The sequence below is a fragment of the Schistocerca gregaria genome, chromosome 1 (genome assembly GCF_023897955.1).
Source record: "Schistocerca gregaria isolate iqSchGreg1 chromosome 1, iqSchGreg1.2, whole genome shotgun sequence".
NCBI classification, from domain to species: domain Eukaryota; kingdom Metazoa; phylum Arthropoda; class Insecta; order Orthoptera; family Acrididae; genus Schistocerca; species Schistocerca gregaria.
Genome location: NC_064920.1, coordinates 682971647 through 682987111, shown reverse-complemented (window position 1 = coordinate 682987111; position 15465 = coordinate 682971647). Strand labels below are relative to the sequence as shown.

At 37.4% G+C, this 15465-nt stretch overlaps 1 protein-coding gene across 3 annotated transcripts in view; it reads right to left on the bottom strand.

Annotated features, from left to right (window-relative positions):
- LOC126363549 (adenylosuccinate synthetase) overlaps positions 1-15465 on the bottom strand; it is a 62369-nt gene that overhangs the window by 23215 nt on the left and 23689 nt on the right. For all 3 annotated transcript variants that reach the window (XM_050007972.1, XM_050007971.1, XM_050007973.1), the window contains 2 exons: positions 15205-15353; positions 8045-8250 (listed from right to left, as the gene is read on the bottom strand). In XM_050007972.1, coding sequence (XP_049863929.1) covers positions 8045-8250; positions 15205-15353 — 355 coding nt within the window. The remainder of the gene's footprint in view (positions 1-8044; positions 8251-15204; positions 15354-15465) is intronic.

The following is a 15465-nucleotide window of genomic DNA, read 5'->3' as shown; positions in this document are numbered from 1 at the left end:
ATGGGGGGAGGGCTCATAAGAGAGCAAATTTCCTTGATTGTCTTCCAGTGATAACTCATGATAGTATGCCTGTTGTACTGACCACATGCTTATGGTGAATATTACACACATAAATCACATGGATTCATGAATGCACATTATGCAGATTATCATCCTTAAATGTGTGAGCATACTAACTTGTAGCAAGGAATAGAAATGTAAAAAAGGTTGCTGTAATACAATGCAGTTAGTACAGGAAAAAAAGACATCTTAAAGATTTGTTAAGTGTTTGTGATTGTACTGCACAAGGCATTTTAAAACAAATATGGTTATTATTGTTATTAAACACATTGCTGTTATCCCCTTATGTTTCTGAGTCCTCATAGTAGACTTACAAGTGATTTCAATCTTACATGTTAATGTGTAAGGTTATTTTAAAACACACAACATCAACACAATCCTAACACCCCCGCATCAGTTCTGCCTTTGTAGAAGCACAAATATTGTCCTATCATTGTTTACCTGTGTTGTGTTCAATTTGCAAAGCTTGTTCCTTCAAGGACGCAAAGGACCCGCAAAACTTAATACAGTAAAAGCACAATGTATCAAATGTCAAGGTTTGTATTTGTAAAGTGGCTGGACATAATCACTAAAATAAACAACTATATATATATGCTATCTGCTTTCACAGTATCGCAATGCATATTCATAAGTAATTCAGGCAAAACGTGAATGTTTCAATGGATGTGAGATAAAACTGATCTCTTCTTGCCATGAATTGACAGTGAACGTCTTTGAACGTTTTTGTAAAAACTAGTAATCCCATACATATTTCTTAAGCTCTTGCCCGATAATAATGAAACCCCTTGTTTGATACTTGTGATGAGTGAATTAACTAACCATTTTCATTTTTGTGTGTTTTCAAGTTTACAGCATTCTGTGACCTGATTAATAATTTTTCAAGTGTCACGAGGAAGAATGCTGCCCCGAAAGTTCTAGTTCTTTAAAGTATCGAAGGAGGTGCCCTCAGTGTGCCACAAAGGCTTCTTCACTCATTTCAGTATTTAAACATCACACAACAACATGATTATTCTTTTCACACAACTATAAAGTCACAAATGTTGAATTGCTGTTGGCAGCAGTGAGATATAGAGCACAGTCGCCACGAAGTGTTCCGAATGGTGCGGACATGAAACGATCAGGACTTCTTGGATGCTGCCGAAAGTCTGTTGTCAAAGGCAATCCTGCACTTTGAAGATTACTTTGTTTATGTGAGAAGTGCATAAATAGAGATTTTTGTTATTGTTTTGAAAACGAATACCAAAAAAACAATTATCTGTGCGGACGTTTTTCAAGAAAGTGGCAGATAACAGTCAGTTTGTCAAGAGTACCATCAGTAGTAAAGAATTAAAAAATTCAGGGAATACGACTGATTTAAGAGACTACTTAAAAAGGAAGCATGACGAAAAACTAGAGAACCTTGGATTAGTAATAAAAATGAAAGGCGAGGGATCAAATTATGAGCTAGAGCAAGTGAAAAAATAAAAAAATAAAATAAAAATAAAAAATAAAAACTGAGAAGCTCTTTAAAAAATAAGTCAGTTGTACAACACTATTTCAAAAGTAAAAAAATAACTTTATTCTCTTTATGCACAAATAATCGTTACCAAAATGCTGCCACACAACTTCGGCCAACAAGGTTTTAAAAAATCTGTTCATGCCATAGATGCTGATCCAAATATATGAGGAAATAAAAAATAAATTAGAAGAAGTCATTACAAAATGTAACTGATTGAGTGTTGCAATAGACATGTGGACAAGTAACACAAGTGAAGACAAACTGGCACTGACTTGTCACTTTATAATGAACAAAAAAATTAGTTTCACTGATGTTAAAGTGACCAAAATTGCAGGTCATCCATATACAGAATGTATGGCACATGTACGTAATATTTTTTTTTAAATTTTTCCTTTATTACCTTGTCAATGCCATGCTGAGTTTTAGTTCATTCTCATGAGTGGTACTTGTCTGTACAGTTCAAGTTGGTAGAGCTTTTAAGGTTGTTCTTGACAGCTTCACCTACCCCACCACCATCCCCTCCCCTCTTGTAGATAGAAATCTGAAGACGTCATGTCATTTTTGTTCTGTTTACCGACACCACAAACCTTACTAAATCACTGAATAATTGTTTTATAACAGGCTTGATTTATTTTTTTATTCATTACCACAACTAAGCACCATGTTTGAACGCAGATTTGTCTACAATACGCTTTCTCATACATTGTTATTTCCACATGCCACTTATAGTGGACCACTCAAGGTTTACACTTTAGCGATGCATTTCAAGTTTGTATAACAATAGAGTAACTTATGAGAAATGAATGCAAATCCTAACACTGTCTGAACCAAAATTAATACAGCATAGCAAAATATTTCCCCTCTTGCACCGATATTTAACGAAGTGACCTCCTCCTCCATTTCCTGCTTTCCTTGTGCTAAAGCTCAACTTATCGTATACAAGCAATATGTTGGCCCGATTTTTCTGAGAATTACTTTTTATATATGAAAGTAATTTTTGACCTAAGAAGACAATGAAATATGTACACTGCTATTACTTTTGAATTCGTTCGGATTGTTAATAACAAATTTCATAAGTGAATATATATATTGTGAGGTTACAGTGAAGATCTCTACCTCTTTAATTAAGTGTCTGCAGTATGATCTTGATGAGCTCAAGCAATTATTCTGATTACGCACTTTTGGGCAATGAACACACTTTTACTCAATAATGAGTTACCCCAGAATATGATGCCATACGAAAGCAGAGAATGAAAACAGGCGTGGTAAGCTAATTTACTGAGATGTATATCACCAAAATTTGCAATGATGCTAATAGCATAAGTAGCTGAACTCAAACATTTTAGCAGATCATCTGTGTGTTTTTTCCAGTTCAACCCCCCAATGCAGACACCTAGAAATTTTGAATATTCTACCTTGGCTACTGATTTCTGATCAGAGTCTACATTTATTAATGGTGTCATTCCATTTACTGTGTGGAACTGTATGTACTGCATTTTGTTGAAGTTTAATGAGAGCCCATTTACAGAGAACCACTTAATGATTTTCTGAAAAACATCGTTTACAATTTCACCAGTTAATTCTTGTCTGTCGGATGTGATAGCTATACTTTTATCATCGGCAAAAAGTACCAGCTTTGCATCTTCGTGAATACAGAATGGCAAGTCATTAATATATATTAAGAACAGCAGAGGACCAAAGACCGAACCTTGAGGCACCCCATTCTTGATTGTTCCCCACTTTGAGAAAGCACCAGTTTTTTGCATATTATGTTAATTGTTTATTTCAACTTTCTGCACTCTTCCAGTTAGGTACAATTTAAACCATTTGAGCACTGTCCCATTCATACCACAGCACTTGAGTTTATCTAGAAGTATTTCACGATTTACAAAATCAAAAGCCTTTGAGGGATCACAAAAAATCCCAACAGGTAATTTCTGGTCACTCAGAGCATTTAATATTTTGTTAGTGAAAGTATATATAGAGTTTTCCACTGAAAAACCTTCCTGGAAACCAAGCTCACATTTTGTTAAGACTTTATTTTTACAAAGGTGTGAAGCTACTATACAATTTATTACTTTTTCAAGAATTTTAGATAAGGCAGTCAGAAAAGAGATTGGGCAGTAGTTGTTGACATCAGATGTATCCCCTTTTTTATGCAGTGGTTTAACAATGCCATACTTCAGTCTATGTGGGGAAAATACCCTGCTTCAGAGAGCTATTACATATGTGGCTAAGAATCCCACTTATCTCTTGGGAACAAGCTTTTATTATCCTGCTGGAAATGTCATCAATTCCACGAGAGCTTTCATTCTTAAGAGTTTATCATCTGCCTAATTTCAGAAGCAGAGGTGAATGGAATTTTAATTGTATCAAATTGTATGGGTAAGGCCTCTTCCATTAACTGCCTTGCTTCTTATAACAAACATTTAGATCCTATTTTCTCTACAACATTTAAAAAATGATTATTCAAAATGTTTTCGACTTCTGGCTTGTTGTTTGTCAAGTTTACATTCGCTTTGATGGTAACGCCGTCATCCTGTACTCTTGGTTGCCCTGTCTCCCTTGCAAATAACATTCCAAATTGTTTTGATTTGTTTTCAGAGGTATTAATCTCAGACGTGATGCACATGCTTATGGACTTTTTAATAACCTTTCTCAATGTAGCACAGTACAAGAATTTGTTTTTTAACTGATCTTGGTCTATAAAAGTTATCTATCAATGTGCTGCTGTCCTTTACTACCTGAGCAGGAAAATTAATGACAGATGTCAAATTGAAAGAACCGAAAAAGACTTTTAGGTCATTCTTCCTATTACACTCTTTCACTGAATCAACAATGAAGTCCCCACAAATAATAATTTGCATTCCCCTATCTGACACATTGCACAACAAGGCAACCAAGTTTTCCAGGAATAAATAAAAGTTTCCTGAAGGGGACCTATATGCTGTTACAATTATGAAAGAGCCCTCCTTCAGTTTTAAGTTGACAGGCACATGCTTCTACATGTTGCTCTAGACAAAACTTTTTTGTATCTAAGCTTTCTACACAGTGATAACTTTTGACATATATGGCAACTCCTCCTCTCACCTTATTCTCTCTACTCATATGTGCAGCTAGTTTATAACCAGTGATATTTACCTTTTCCATATCAGACACGATGTGATTCTTAGACAGGCATAGTATATCTATTACATTGTTGTTGTTGTTGTTGTCTTCAGTCCTGAGACTGGTTTGATGCAGCTCTCCATGCTACTCTATCCTGTGCAAGCTGCTTCATCTCCCAGTACCTACTGCAACCTACATCCTTCTGAATCTGCTTAGTGTACTCATCTCTCGGTCTCCCTCTACGATTTTTACCCTCCACGCTGCCCTCCAATGCTAAATTTGTGATCCCTCGGTGCCTCAAAACATGTCCTACCAACCGATCCTTTCTTCTAGTCAAGTTGTGCCACAAACTTCTCTTCTCCCCAATCCTATTCAATACCTCCTCATTAGTTACGTGATCTATCCACCTTATCTTCAGTATTCTTCTGTAGCACCACATTTCGAAAGCTTCTATTCTCTTCTTGTCCAAACTAGTTATCGTCCATGTTTCACTTCCATACATGGCTACACTCCAAACAAATACTTTCAGAAACGACTTCCTGATACATATATCTATATTCGATGTTAACAAATTTCTCTTCTTCAGAAACGCTTTCCTTGCCATTGCCAGTCTACATTTTATATCCTCTCTACTTCGACCATCCTTGCTATAAGGAATGTATCTAGTGGTCTTTATTTAAGTCACTAAACATTCTATTACATTATCACATTCAATGTCATCTAAACAAACCAGGAGCTCACCTACTTTATTCTTCAATCTCGGAATATTTTGGTGAAAAATGGTAACATTATTTTTCCCTTTACTTTTGTGATAATCTACTTGTTTCTTTAATCCACCAATATTTTGGTTAAATACACTAACATTATATTCTTTACTGTTGTGAGAATCTTGTGAGTTTTGCACCTCTTTAACACCTGCCTGCCTGAACTTCTCATTGGACACTGATTTTAGTCTAAAAAAGATGTACATCCATGAGTACTAGTGTCCCCCCCCCCCTTATGGATTTTGCTAACAACCCTGCCAGTTTACTCTTCCCTTTCCTATTGAGGTGTAGGCCATGCCTTGTGAAATCCCCCCTATCAATAGCCTTGACAGGAACCAATCCAATGCCGCCCTATGCAACTGATCCAACTCTATATTTACCCTCCTGACAGAGCGGTTCAACAGGGGCTGATCATGCTGCACAAAAGCAGGCACCAGCCCAACACTGGTATGGGTTGTTGCAGAGGCTATTTTCACCAGGTCACACTCAATATTGTAGCCCTGATCCCTACAATACTGTTTCCCACTCCCACCCACTAGCATCACATGATCCTGCTTTGAGAAATCCTTGCACAAGGAACCTATATCCTCTACCACCTGGCTAAGACATGCACTTGGCTTGAAAAAGTTTGTGATCTGGTACCCGTCTCACAATTTTTCCTGCAAAATATGGCCCACACCTCTTCCATGGCTGCTACCTAGCAACATAACTTTCCTAAGGTATTATAGCATCTAAGAAAATTAAGTTAACATCATGCTGTCCTTTCCCCCTTGGCCTTTCCCATTTACTCCTCCCCCACCATAGCCCCCCCACCCCCTCCCTTTCACTCTGTTTTTCTCTTAACGGTTTATATGCTACTCTATGGTTATAACAGAAAAGTCTAGTTTTTTTAAATACTATGCTTTCAAGTACATTTTAAAAACTCTTTAAAAATTAAATCATCTAAGGTTTTTAAGTTCTGAATTGTGAAAAGCAAAGGTTCTGAAAAGAATCTCATTTATATTTTAGATTTTTAAGGTTTATTTGGTGGATTTTTTAATCCTTTCAACTGGATCTATTCTCCTTGCTGTAAGGAATGTATCTAGTGGTCTTTATTTAAGTCACTAAACATTCTTAGTTCGTGTTGTTTCTCTTAGGTTACCACCACTATATGGGCGTTATTAGTGATGCATTTTAATACATGTTAACTGTCACTGTTATATTTCCTAAACAAGTTTTAAGATTGGTATTTGAACATTCCTTGTTCTTGTTTGGTTATTTCAAGCACCCCTCAAAAGATCCATTATTCTTCGGTAGCACCCACACAAACTGCACTTGACCACAGGCTGTCTGTTTACTTTCGTAGTATCAGTGTATCGCAGCACCCACAGTCGCCTCCCACGTTCTGGGAATACGTACAGACTGGAATTAGTAGTATGTGTACTTTATTCCAGCTCCTTTAATAAGCCACTTGCTTGACACACTTCTTCCAGTTGTTCGGTTTTGGGCTATTGTGCCACTTCACTGTAAGTGTCCCCTCAGTTCTTTAAACTAGCTACTCATCACACCTTTATACTATTTTTATGTGTGTGTTACCACCAGATTACCATTATGTAATTTGTTTGGATTCCATTGACCACTTTGAACTTTGATCCATATGTCTGGCAGATTTTGATTCACTGACGACCACTGATGAAAGTTGTCTAATGTAACACCAAACACTGCCATGAATTACTTTCTTTTGCTAGTCACCTTAGAGTTATATACGCAACACTTTAGCTGTCAATATGAAGTGCCTCTTATTCAAAACAATGATACTTGACATTTTTGTATGATTTAGGTGCTCCAAATTCATTTGTCACTCTGAATATGTTGCAGTACACGGCGCGACACTCTCCTCAAGGCCGATCATGCGCTAGGTAGGAAAGGCTGCACAAAACGCTGTCGTTAGCTGTTTTCCGCATGACAGATACGAGTAACTTCAACAATTTTTGAAAATGCTTGCACTGTATCGTAGCAGCTGAAACTGTGTGTGCTGTGATATGCTGATATTGTGAAAGTAAAGTCACCCTGTGCAGGGCTTGCCTAAGTGCAGATCAAGTATGGGCGCTACTGAAGAATATTTGGTCTTCTTTTGTTGTATTCATCCTGCATTAAAACTTTAGTGTGGGTTTCACAGGAAGTCAAAAATGGTACAAATGGCTAAGCACTATGAGACTTAACATCTGAGGTCATCAGTCCCCTAGACTTAAAACTACTTAAACCTAACTAACCTAAGGACATCACACACATCAATGCCCAAGGCAGGATTCGAACCTGCGACCTTAGCAGCCGCGTGGTTCCGGACTGAAGCGTCTAGAACCACTCTACCACAGCAGGTGGCTTCAGGAAGTTAGATTGGACTATTTCTTTTAAGTTGGATATACCTCAATTCGTCAAATTACATGTATGAAACAGGATTGTCGAAGCCTTAAATATGATTAAATAAATGTAAGATTGGAACATATTTCATAAAAATTAAAACAAATCTATACTGCCTCATTAAGAAGTACACAGTTTACTTCATACATAAACTAAAAAATGTGTCCCTGTTAGTTTTGTTTTACAAGACAAAGATAACGCAGAAATGACTTACCAAAATCAATGTCCAGCATTGCTGCATTTGCACCTTCTACTAAAACCTTTTTGCCCATACGCAAAGCTGTATGCAGGTACGAAACAGATTCAACAACAAATGGACGAATTCGCTCAGCATATTTTTTGTACCTTACTAATTCAGACTCAACATCAACCTTAAGCTCAGGAAACATTCTCTGGTACATTCTTACTAGAGATTTCAGTCTGCAACAAAAAATAATATTTTTAAGCACACTACTCTCCTTACTGTGTTTGTTTGTAAATAATGAATTATGAAGTTGAATTCATCAGTATTATATTTTTATATTTGGAATGAACACCAAATGACAACGAAAATTAGTAATAATGAAAGACACTCTGGCTAAACTAACTTCTTTGCATTCATTATTTTGATGTGCAGCTCCTTGTATTGGTCGTGTTTGCAGTTAAAAATATTTTGGATTTGAGGTCCGCCAGTTATGCAAAACACCGTTTTTCTTTAACACCCAAACATGTTTCGGCACCACTGTGCCATCATCAGTGGGTTTCCTTTTTATTTTGCACTTTACATTTGATGAATGTGAAATTTACAGATCCCTTTTATGTTGTAGCTTGTCATAGTTTTCCGTGGCCAGCACTCTCATTTCCCGCATTATGTTGACGTGTAGTGATGCACACGCAAGTATAGCCGGTTTTATCACAAATATCTTGATGAAAACACTTTTCCACCTCGCCAAAACACAGTATGATCACACAGTATGATCACGATCATACTGTGTTTTGGCGAGGTGGAAAAGTGTTTTCATCAAGATATTTGTGATAAAACCGGCTATACTTGCGTGTGCATCACTACACGTCAACATAATGCGGGAAATGAGAGTGCTGGCCACGGAAAACTATGACAAGCTACAACATAAAAGGGATCTGTAAATTTCACATTCATCAAATGTAAAGTGCAAAATAAAAAGGAAACCCACTGATGATGGCACAGTGGTGCCGAAACATGTTTGGGTGTTAAAGAAAAACGGTGTTTTGCATAACTGGCGGACCTCAAATCCAAAATATTTTTAACTTCTTTGCCTTAACATGGTGAACAAATCTGAAAGTATAAGGAGGATAGGTTTAAAGACAATATTATGAAAAGGATACTCTGCTGCTCACCACACAGTGGAGATCTTGAGGCATGAAGCAGGCACAACAAAAAGACTGCTAAACAAGTAAGCTTTTGGCCAAAAGTTTATTTGTTTAGCAGTCTTCCTGTTGTGCCTGCCTGTGAGTCAACGTCTCCACTATATGGTGAGCAGCAATCTATCATTTTCGTAACACTGTCATTCCATCTTTGATTTTCCATAGAATCGTAAGTTTTTTACCATCTCTTTAGAAATTTGGAGAAACATTAATAGGTGGCCATCATCATCTTCACAAAACAGAGTAGCAACATTTACTTAGGATATAAAAATTTACTGAATCAAATTGTGAATTTCTGTATAGTGCTCCTTTTACAGAGATCTTAATACTTTCCAGTAACATCTTTCAAATACAGAAATTGATCTAGTTTGTAATGTTTATTATATATTTGAGATAACCGCCTTTAATTTAACAATAGTGTGAGAATTGATGATCAGTGACATTTTCCAAAAGACTTTTGAGGTGGACTATAATAGACATGTAAAACAGAACATCAACATTCGTAAGTACTAAAACCTTGATTATCATAATCTAACTCACCTCAAAGTTTTTGATATGACTTTAACAAAACTTCTGCATACTACAAATCATGAGATCTCATGGTACTACAAACATGTCCAACACTGAATATCTAACAATGTTTTCCCTCTTCTTTTAACAATTTGGAAGATGAGTTAATGTTTACATTTACATCTATACTTTGCAAACCACCATGAGGTGCACGGCATAGATTGCACCCCCATTGTACCAGTAATTATGCTTTCTTCTTGCTCCATTCACATATGGACCATGGAAAGAATGGCTGTTTGAATGACTGTGCATGCAGTAATTATTCTAATCTTATCCTTACAATCCCTATGTGAGAAATACTTAAGGGCTTGTAGTACATCTCTAGAGTAATTATTTAAAGCTGGTATTGTAACTTTGTTCATAGACTTTCTCGGGATAGTTTCCATCTGCCTTCAAGAGTCTGCACGCTTCAGAATCTCTGTGACACTCTCCCGCAGATTAAACAAACCTGTGACCACTCGTGCTGCCCTTCTCTGTATATGTTCAATATCCCCATTTAGTCCTAGCTAATATGGGTCCCACACACTCTAGCAATACCCTAGAACAGCTCGCATGAGTGACTTGTAAGAAATCTCCTTTGCAAATGCACTTCTCCAGTATTCTACTAATAAACTGAGGTCTAGCACCTGTGTTATGCACAACTGAGCCTATACGATCATTCTATTTTATATCCCTGCGAACAGTTACACCCAAGTATTTGTATGAGCTGGCTGATTCCAATGGTGACTCGCTGATATTACAGTCATCTACATCTACATGAATACTCTGCAAATCACATTTAAATGCCTGGCAGAGGGTTCATCGAACCACCTTCACAATTCTCTATTATTCAAATCTCTTATAGCATGCGGAAAGAATGAACACCTATATCTTTCCATACAAGCTCTGATTTCCCTTATTTTATCATGGTGATCGATCTTCCCTATGTTGGTCGGTGTGAACAAAATATTTTCGCATTTGGAGAAGAAAATTGGTGATTGGAATTTCGTGGGAAGATTCCGTCGCAACGAAAAACGCCTTTCTTTTAATGATTTCCAGTCCAAATCCTGTATCATTTCTGTGACAGTCTCCTCCATATTTCGCGATAATAAATAACATGCTGCCTTTCTTTGAACTTTTTCAATGTACTCCGTCAGTCTTATATGGTAAGGATCCCACACCACGCTGTAGTATTCTAAAAGAGGACTTACAAGCATAGTGTAGGCAGTCTCCTTAGTAGGTCTGTTGCATTTTCTAAGTGTCCTGCCAATAAAACACAGTCTTTGGTTAGCCTTCCCCAAAACACTTTCTGTGTGTTCCTTCCAATTTAAGTTGTTCGTGATTGTAATACCTGGGTATTTAGTTAAATTTAAGGCTTTTAGATTAGACTGATTAGACTGATTAATCTTGTAACCGAAGTTTAACGAGTTCCTTTTAGCACTCATGTGGATGACCTCACTTTTCATTATTTAGGGTCAACTGCCACTTTTCACACCATTCAGATATCTTTTCTAAATCTCTTTCAGTTTGTTTTGATCTTCTGGTGACTTTATTAGTCGATAAACGACAGCGTCATCTGCAAACAACCTAAGACGCCTGCTCAGATTGCCTCTCAATTCGCTTATATAGATAAGGAACAGTGAAGGGCCTATAACACTATCTTGCGGATCACCAGAAATCAATTCTGTTTTACTCGATGACTTTCCGTTAATTACTACGAACTGTGACCTCTCTGACAGGAAATCACAAATGCAGGAATATAACTGAGACGATAATCCTTAAGCATGTAATTCCACTACGAATCACTTGTGTGGTACAGTGTCAAAAGCCTTCAAGAAATCCAGAAATACGGAATCAATCAATCTCTTGTCAATAGCACTCAACACTTCTTGTGAAAAATGAGCTAGTTGTGTTTCGCAGGAATGATGTTTTCTGGACCCACGGTGACTGTGTCAACAGACCACTTTCTTCGAGGTAATTCATAATGTTCGAACACAATATCCTAAATCCTGCTGCATATCAACAGTAATGATATAGGCCCGTAATTTTGAGGATCACTTCTACTACCCTTCTTGTAGACAGATGTGACCTCTGCCTTTTTCCAAGAACTGGACACAATTTTTTTGTCCAGGGATCTATGATGCACTATAGTTAGATGAGCGGCTAACTTGGCCACCAATGCAGTATGGAGTCTGACAGGGATTCTGTCATGGCAAGGAGCTTTGTTCAGTTTCAATTATTTCAGCTGTTTCTCAAGACTAACTCTTACTGCATTTATCTTTTTAGTGGTTGTTGTTGTGGTCTTCAGTCCTGAGACTGGTTTGATGCAGCTCTCCATGCTACTCTATCCTGTGCAAGCTTCTTCATCTCCCAGTACCTACTGAAACCTACATCCTTCTGAATCTGCTTGGTGTATTCATCTCTTGGTCTCCCTCTACGATTTTTACCCTCCACGCTGCACTCCAATACTAACTTGGTGATCCCTTGATGCCTCAGAACATGTCCTACCAACCGATCCCTTCTTCTGGTCAAGTTGTGCCACAAACTTCACTTCTCCCCAATCCTATTCATTACTTCCTCATTAGTTATGCGATCTACCCATCTAATCTTCAGCATTCTTCTGTAGCACCACATTTTGAAAGCTTCTATTCTCTTCTTGTCCAAACTATTTATCGTCCATGTTTCACTTCCATACATGGCTACACTCCATACAAAGACTTTCGGAAAAGGATTCCTGACACTTAAATCTATACTCGATGTTAACAAATTTCTCTTCTTCAGAAACGCTTTCCTTGCCATTGCCAGTCTACATTTTATATCCTCTCTACTTCGACCATCATCATTTATTTTGCTCCCCAAATAGCTAAACTCATTTACTACTTTAAGCGTCTCATTTTCTGATCTAATTCCCTCAACATCACCCGACTTAATTTGACTACATTCCATTATCCTCGTTTTGCTTTTGTTGCTGTTCATCTTATATCCTCCCTTCAAGACACTGTCCATTCCGTTCAACTGCTCTTTTAAGTCCTTTGCTGTCTCTGACAGAATTACAATGTTGTCAGCGAACCTCAAAGTTTTTATTTCTTTACAACTGGTGCAATTGGAACATCTGAAAATGGAGTTACACATTTCAGATTTTACTTTGCTATCCTCAACTTCATTTCCTGTCTCATTCGCTGCAGACTGGGCACTAACTTTGATGCCATTAACAGCCTTTACATACAACCAGAATTTCTTTTGGTTCAGTGAAAGATCACTTGACAATATTCTGCTACAGTAGTCACTGAAGGCATCACATCATGCATTGCTCTCTTGACAGCCACTCATGTTTCATTCAGCATCTCATTATTTATAGCCATACACTTTGTTTTACACCTATTATGCAGCTATCTGTTTCTTTAGCCTCTACGTGCTTCTGATCTGTTCTGAAAGTTCCTCATTAAGATATGAAATTACTGATTTTTTATACAGTTTACTGATCATACATATTTTCTGCTTTGTTTAGTTGTGTCATGTAGTTTGGTAATCATTGTTGCCTCAACTGCATCACGACCACTGATACCAGTTTCTATGCGGACATTCTCAATGATGTCAGGTCAGTTTGTTGCCATTAAACCCAATATATTTCCATCATGAGTGGGGTTCCTAACTATCTGTTCTAGGTTAATTTTCAGAGAAGGCATTTGCTGAAGTTTCACAAAATGTCTTATCAAACCCACCACTAACAAAACTGTAATTTTCCCAAATGTTAAATGATTAAAGTCTCCACTGATGATTACAGCGCGATTATGGAACCTATGTACAAGTGAAATGAGGTTCTCTAAAAATTACAATTACATCAGGAAATGAGACTGATGAGTGATATAAGGATCCAATTACTTAATGCCCACCCCTGACACTGATTATTCGCAAACAATCTCACATGCAGCTTTTCTCGCTCAGTGTATTTGAGTTTCTTGTCTACTGTGACAAATACACCAGCCCCATTTCCCATTTGCCTGTCCTTTCAATACACACTTACATTTCACCCAAAAATTTCACTGCTTTCAATGTCAGGTTTCAACCAGCTTTCTGTACCTAGTATTGCACGAGCTTCACTGCCTTTCATGAGCACTTAAAACTCTGGCACTTTGCTGCAAGTGCTTCGGCAGTTTAAGACTTTAATGCGAGCCACTTCTTTCGATCTTACACTGATATTTCTTGGTTTCCTACAGCTGTCATTCTCTGTATTGGATGGAGGGCTGCTTAATCTAAAAACCCTTGTGTGCACCCAGCACAGTCAGCTATCTGGGTAGCAACATCTGATGTGTATTGCACATCTGACCTATTTAGGGGCTCTACAGTTCTCTGCCCTGCAGTGCAAGTCCAGGAAATCACAGCCCAGCTTGCCACAATCTTCGCGGTCTCTGGTTCAGTCCTTCCACTGGACTCGGAACCAAATGGCCACGATCAGTTCTGAGAACAATGCAGCAAAATTGTGAGCTTCGGAGCAACTCCACACACAACTATCAATTGCTGCGAACTTTTAGTGTTGCTGCCTGAAACTATGCTGATCTTTTCAGCCACCAACAATTTAAAAAATTAACTACAAAGTATCACAAGAAATGGATGCTTATACATTTATCAACTGAACTGTTGTTCAGCTGCAGCTGTTTGATACTGCAACTGAAGGGTAATGTGCTGTACCATCGCCTATAGTCAAAGACACAAACTGTCTCTAAGAAAGGAAGAAATTTTGGTCTGGTTGAATGAAATGAAAGTTTTAGAATCAAGAGGAAGATATTAATCACAGAATAAAGTATGTAACTGATTCCATAGCACAAAACCACAGAGACATCATCCGCAACAATTTCATCTGCCACTTCAACACCACTTAAGATGTATGGGCACGAACTGAAACCTGTATCACTGATCAAAATGAACTCTTATAGAATGAGACATGGATGAGCCTGTTAAATTAGTAACATCAGACTTTAAAAAATTTGGAACCATGGTGTGGAAAGGGAAAGATCAAAGAATAGGACAGATAAAACGAAGTAGCAAATAAAGTAGTTTGTCAGGCAAGGACAGTATCAGAGAAGAAACTAAGCTTTTTCATGCACCACAGTGGAAAGTGCTGCAAGAATCTTCTCTTACTGATTTAGAGTGTAGATTCCTATTTATCATATTAATATTTAGAACTCTATTAAGCTGATAAACGTACAAAAAAAAAATCAAAAAAGAAATTATAGTTTCTCAAAACAGAATTGTGTAGACACCATTTCTATGATTTGGCTTGTACAACTAGTCATGCTAGGAATAAAACGTTAACCACTATCATACAGTTTCTTTAAGGCTCGACTGATACTTTAAGTTAAACAATCCAATAAAGACTTTGGTGGGTTTGGACATCTATCTACAGTTCTGTTTGGAGGTATAGTCGTGAATTTATTTACTTACTTTTCAGCAAATATTTCAAAATCTCCTATTAAATCAGCAACACGAATTCCATTGCGTGTTGCTTTCGATGAATATGTTGGCCCAATTCCCTTCTTTGTTGTACCAAGAGACTGCTTTCCTTTTTCTTGTTCTTGGAGTCCATCAACTTGCTGCAGACAAAAAGAAATAAAAGTGAAATAAATAAATACAGATCTGTGCTAACAATGTCTTAATGACAACCCACAGCAATGTCTGACAAAAGGCAATGTCTCACTCAAATTT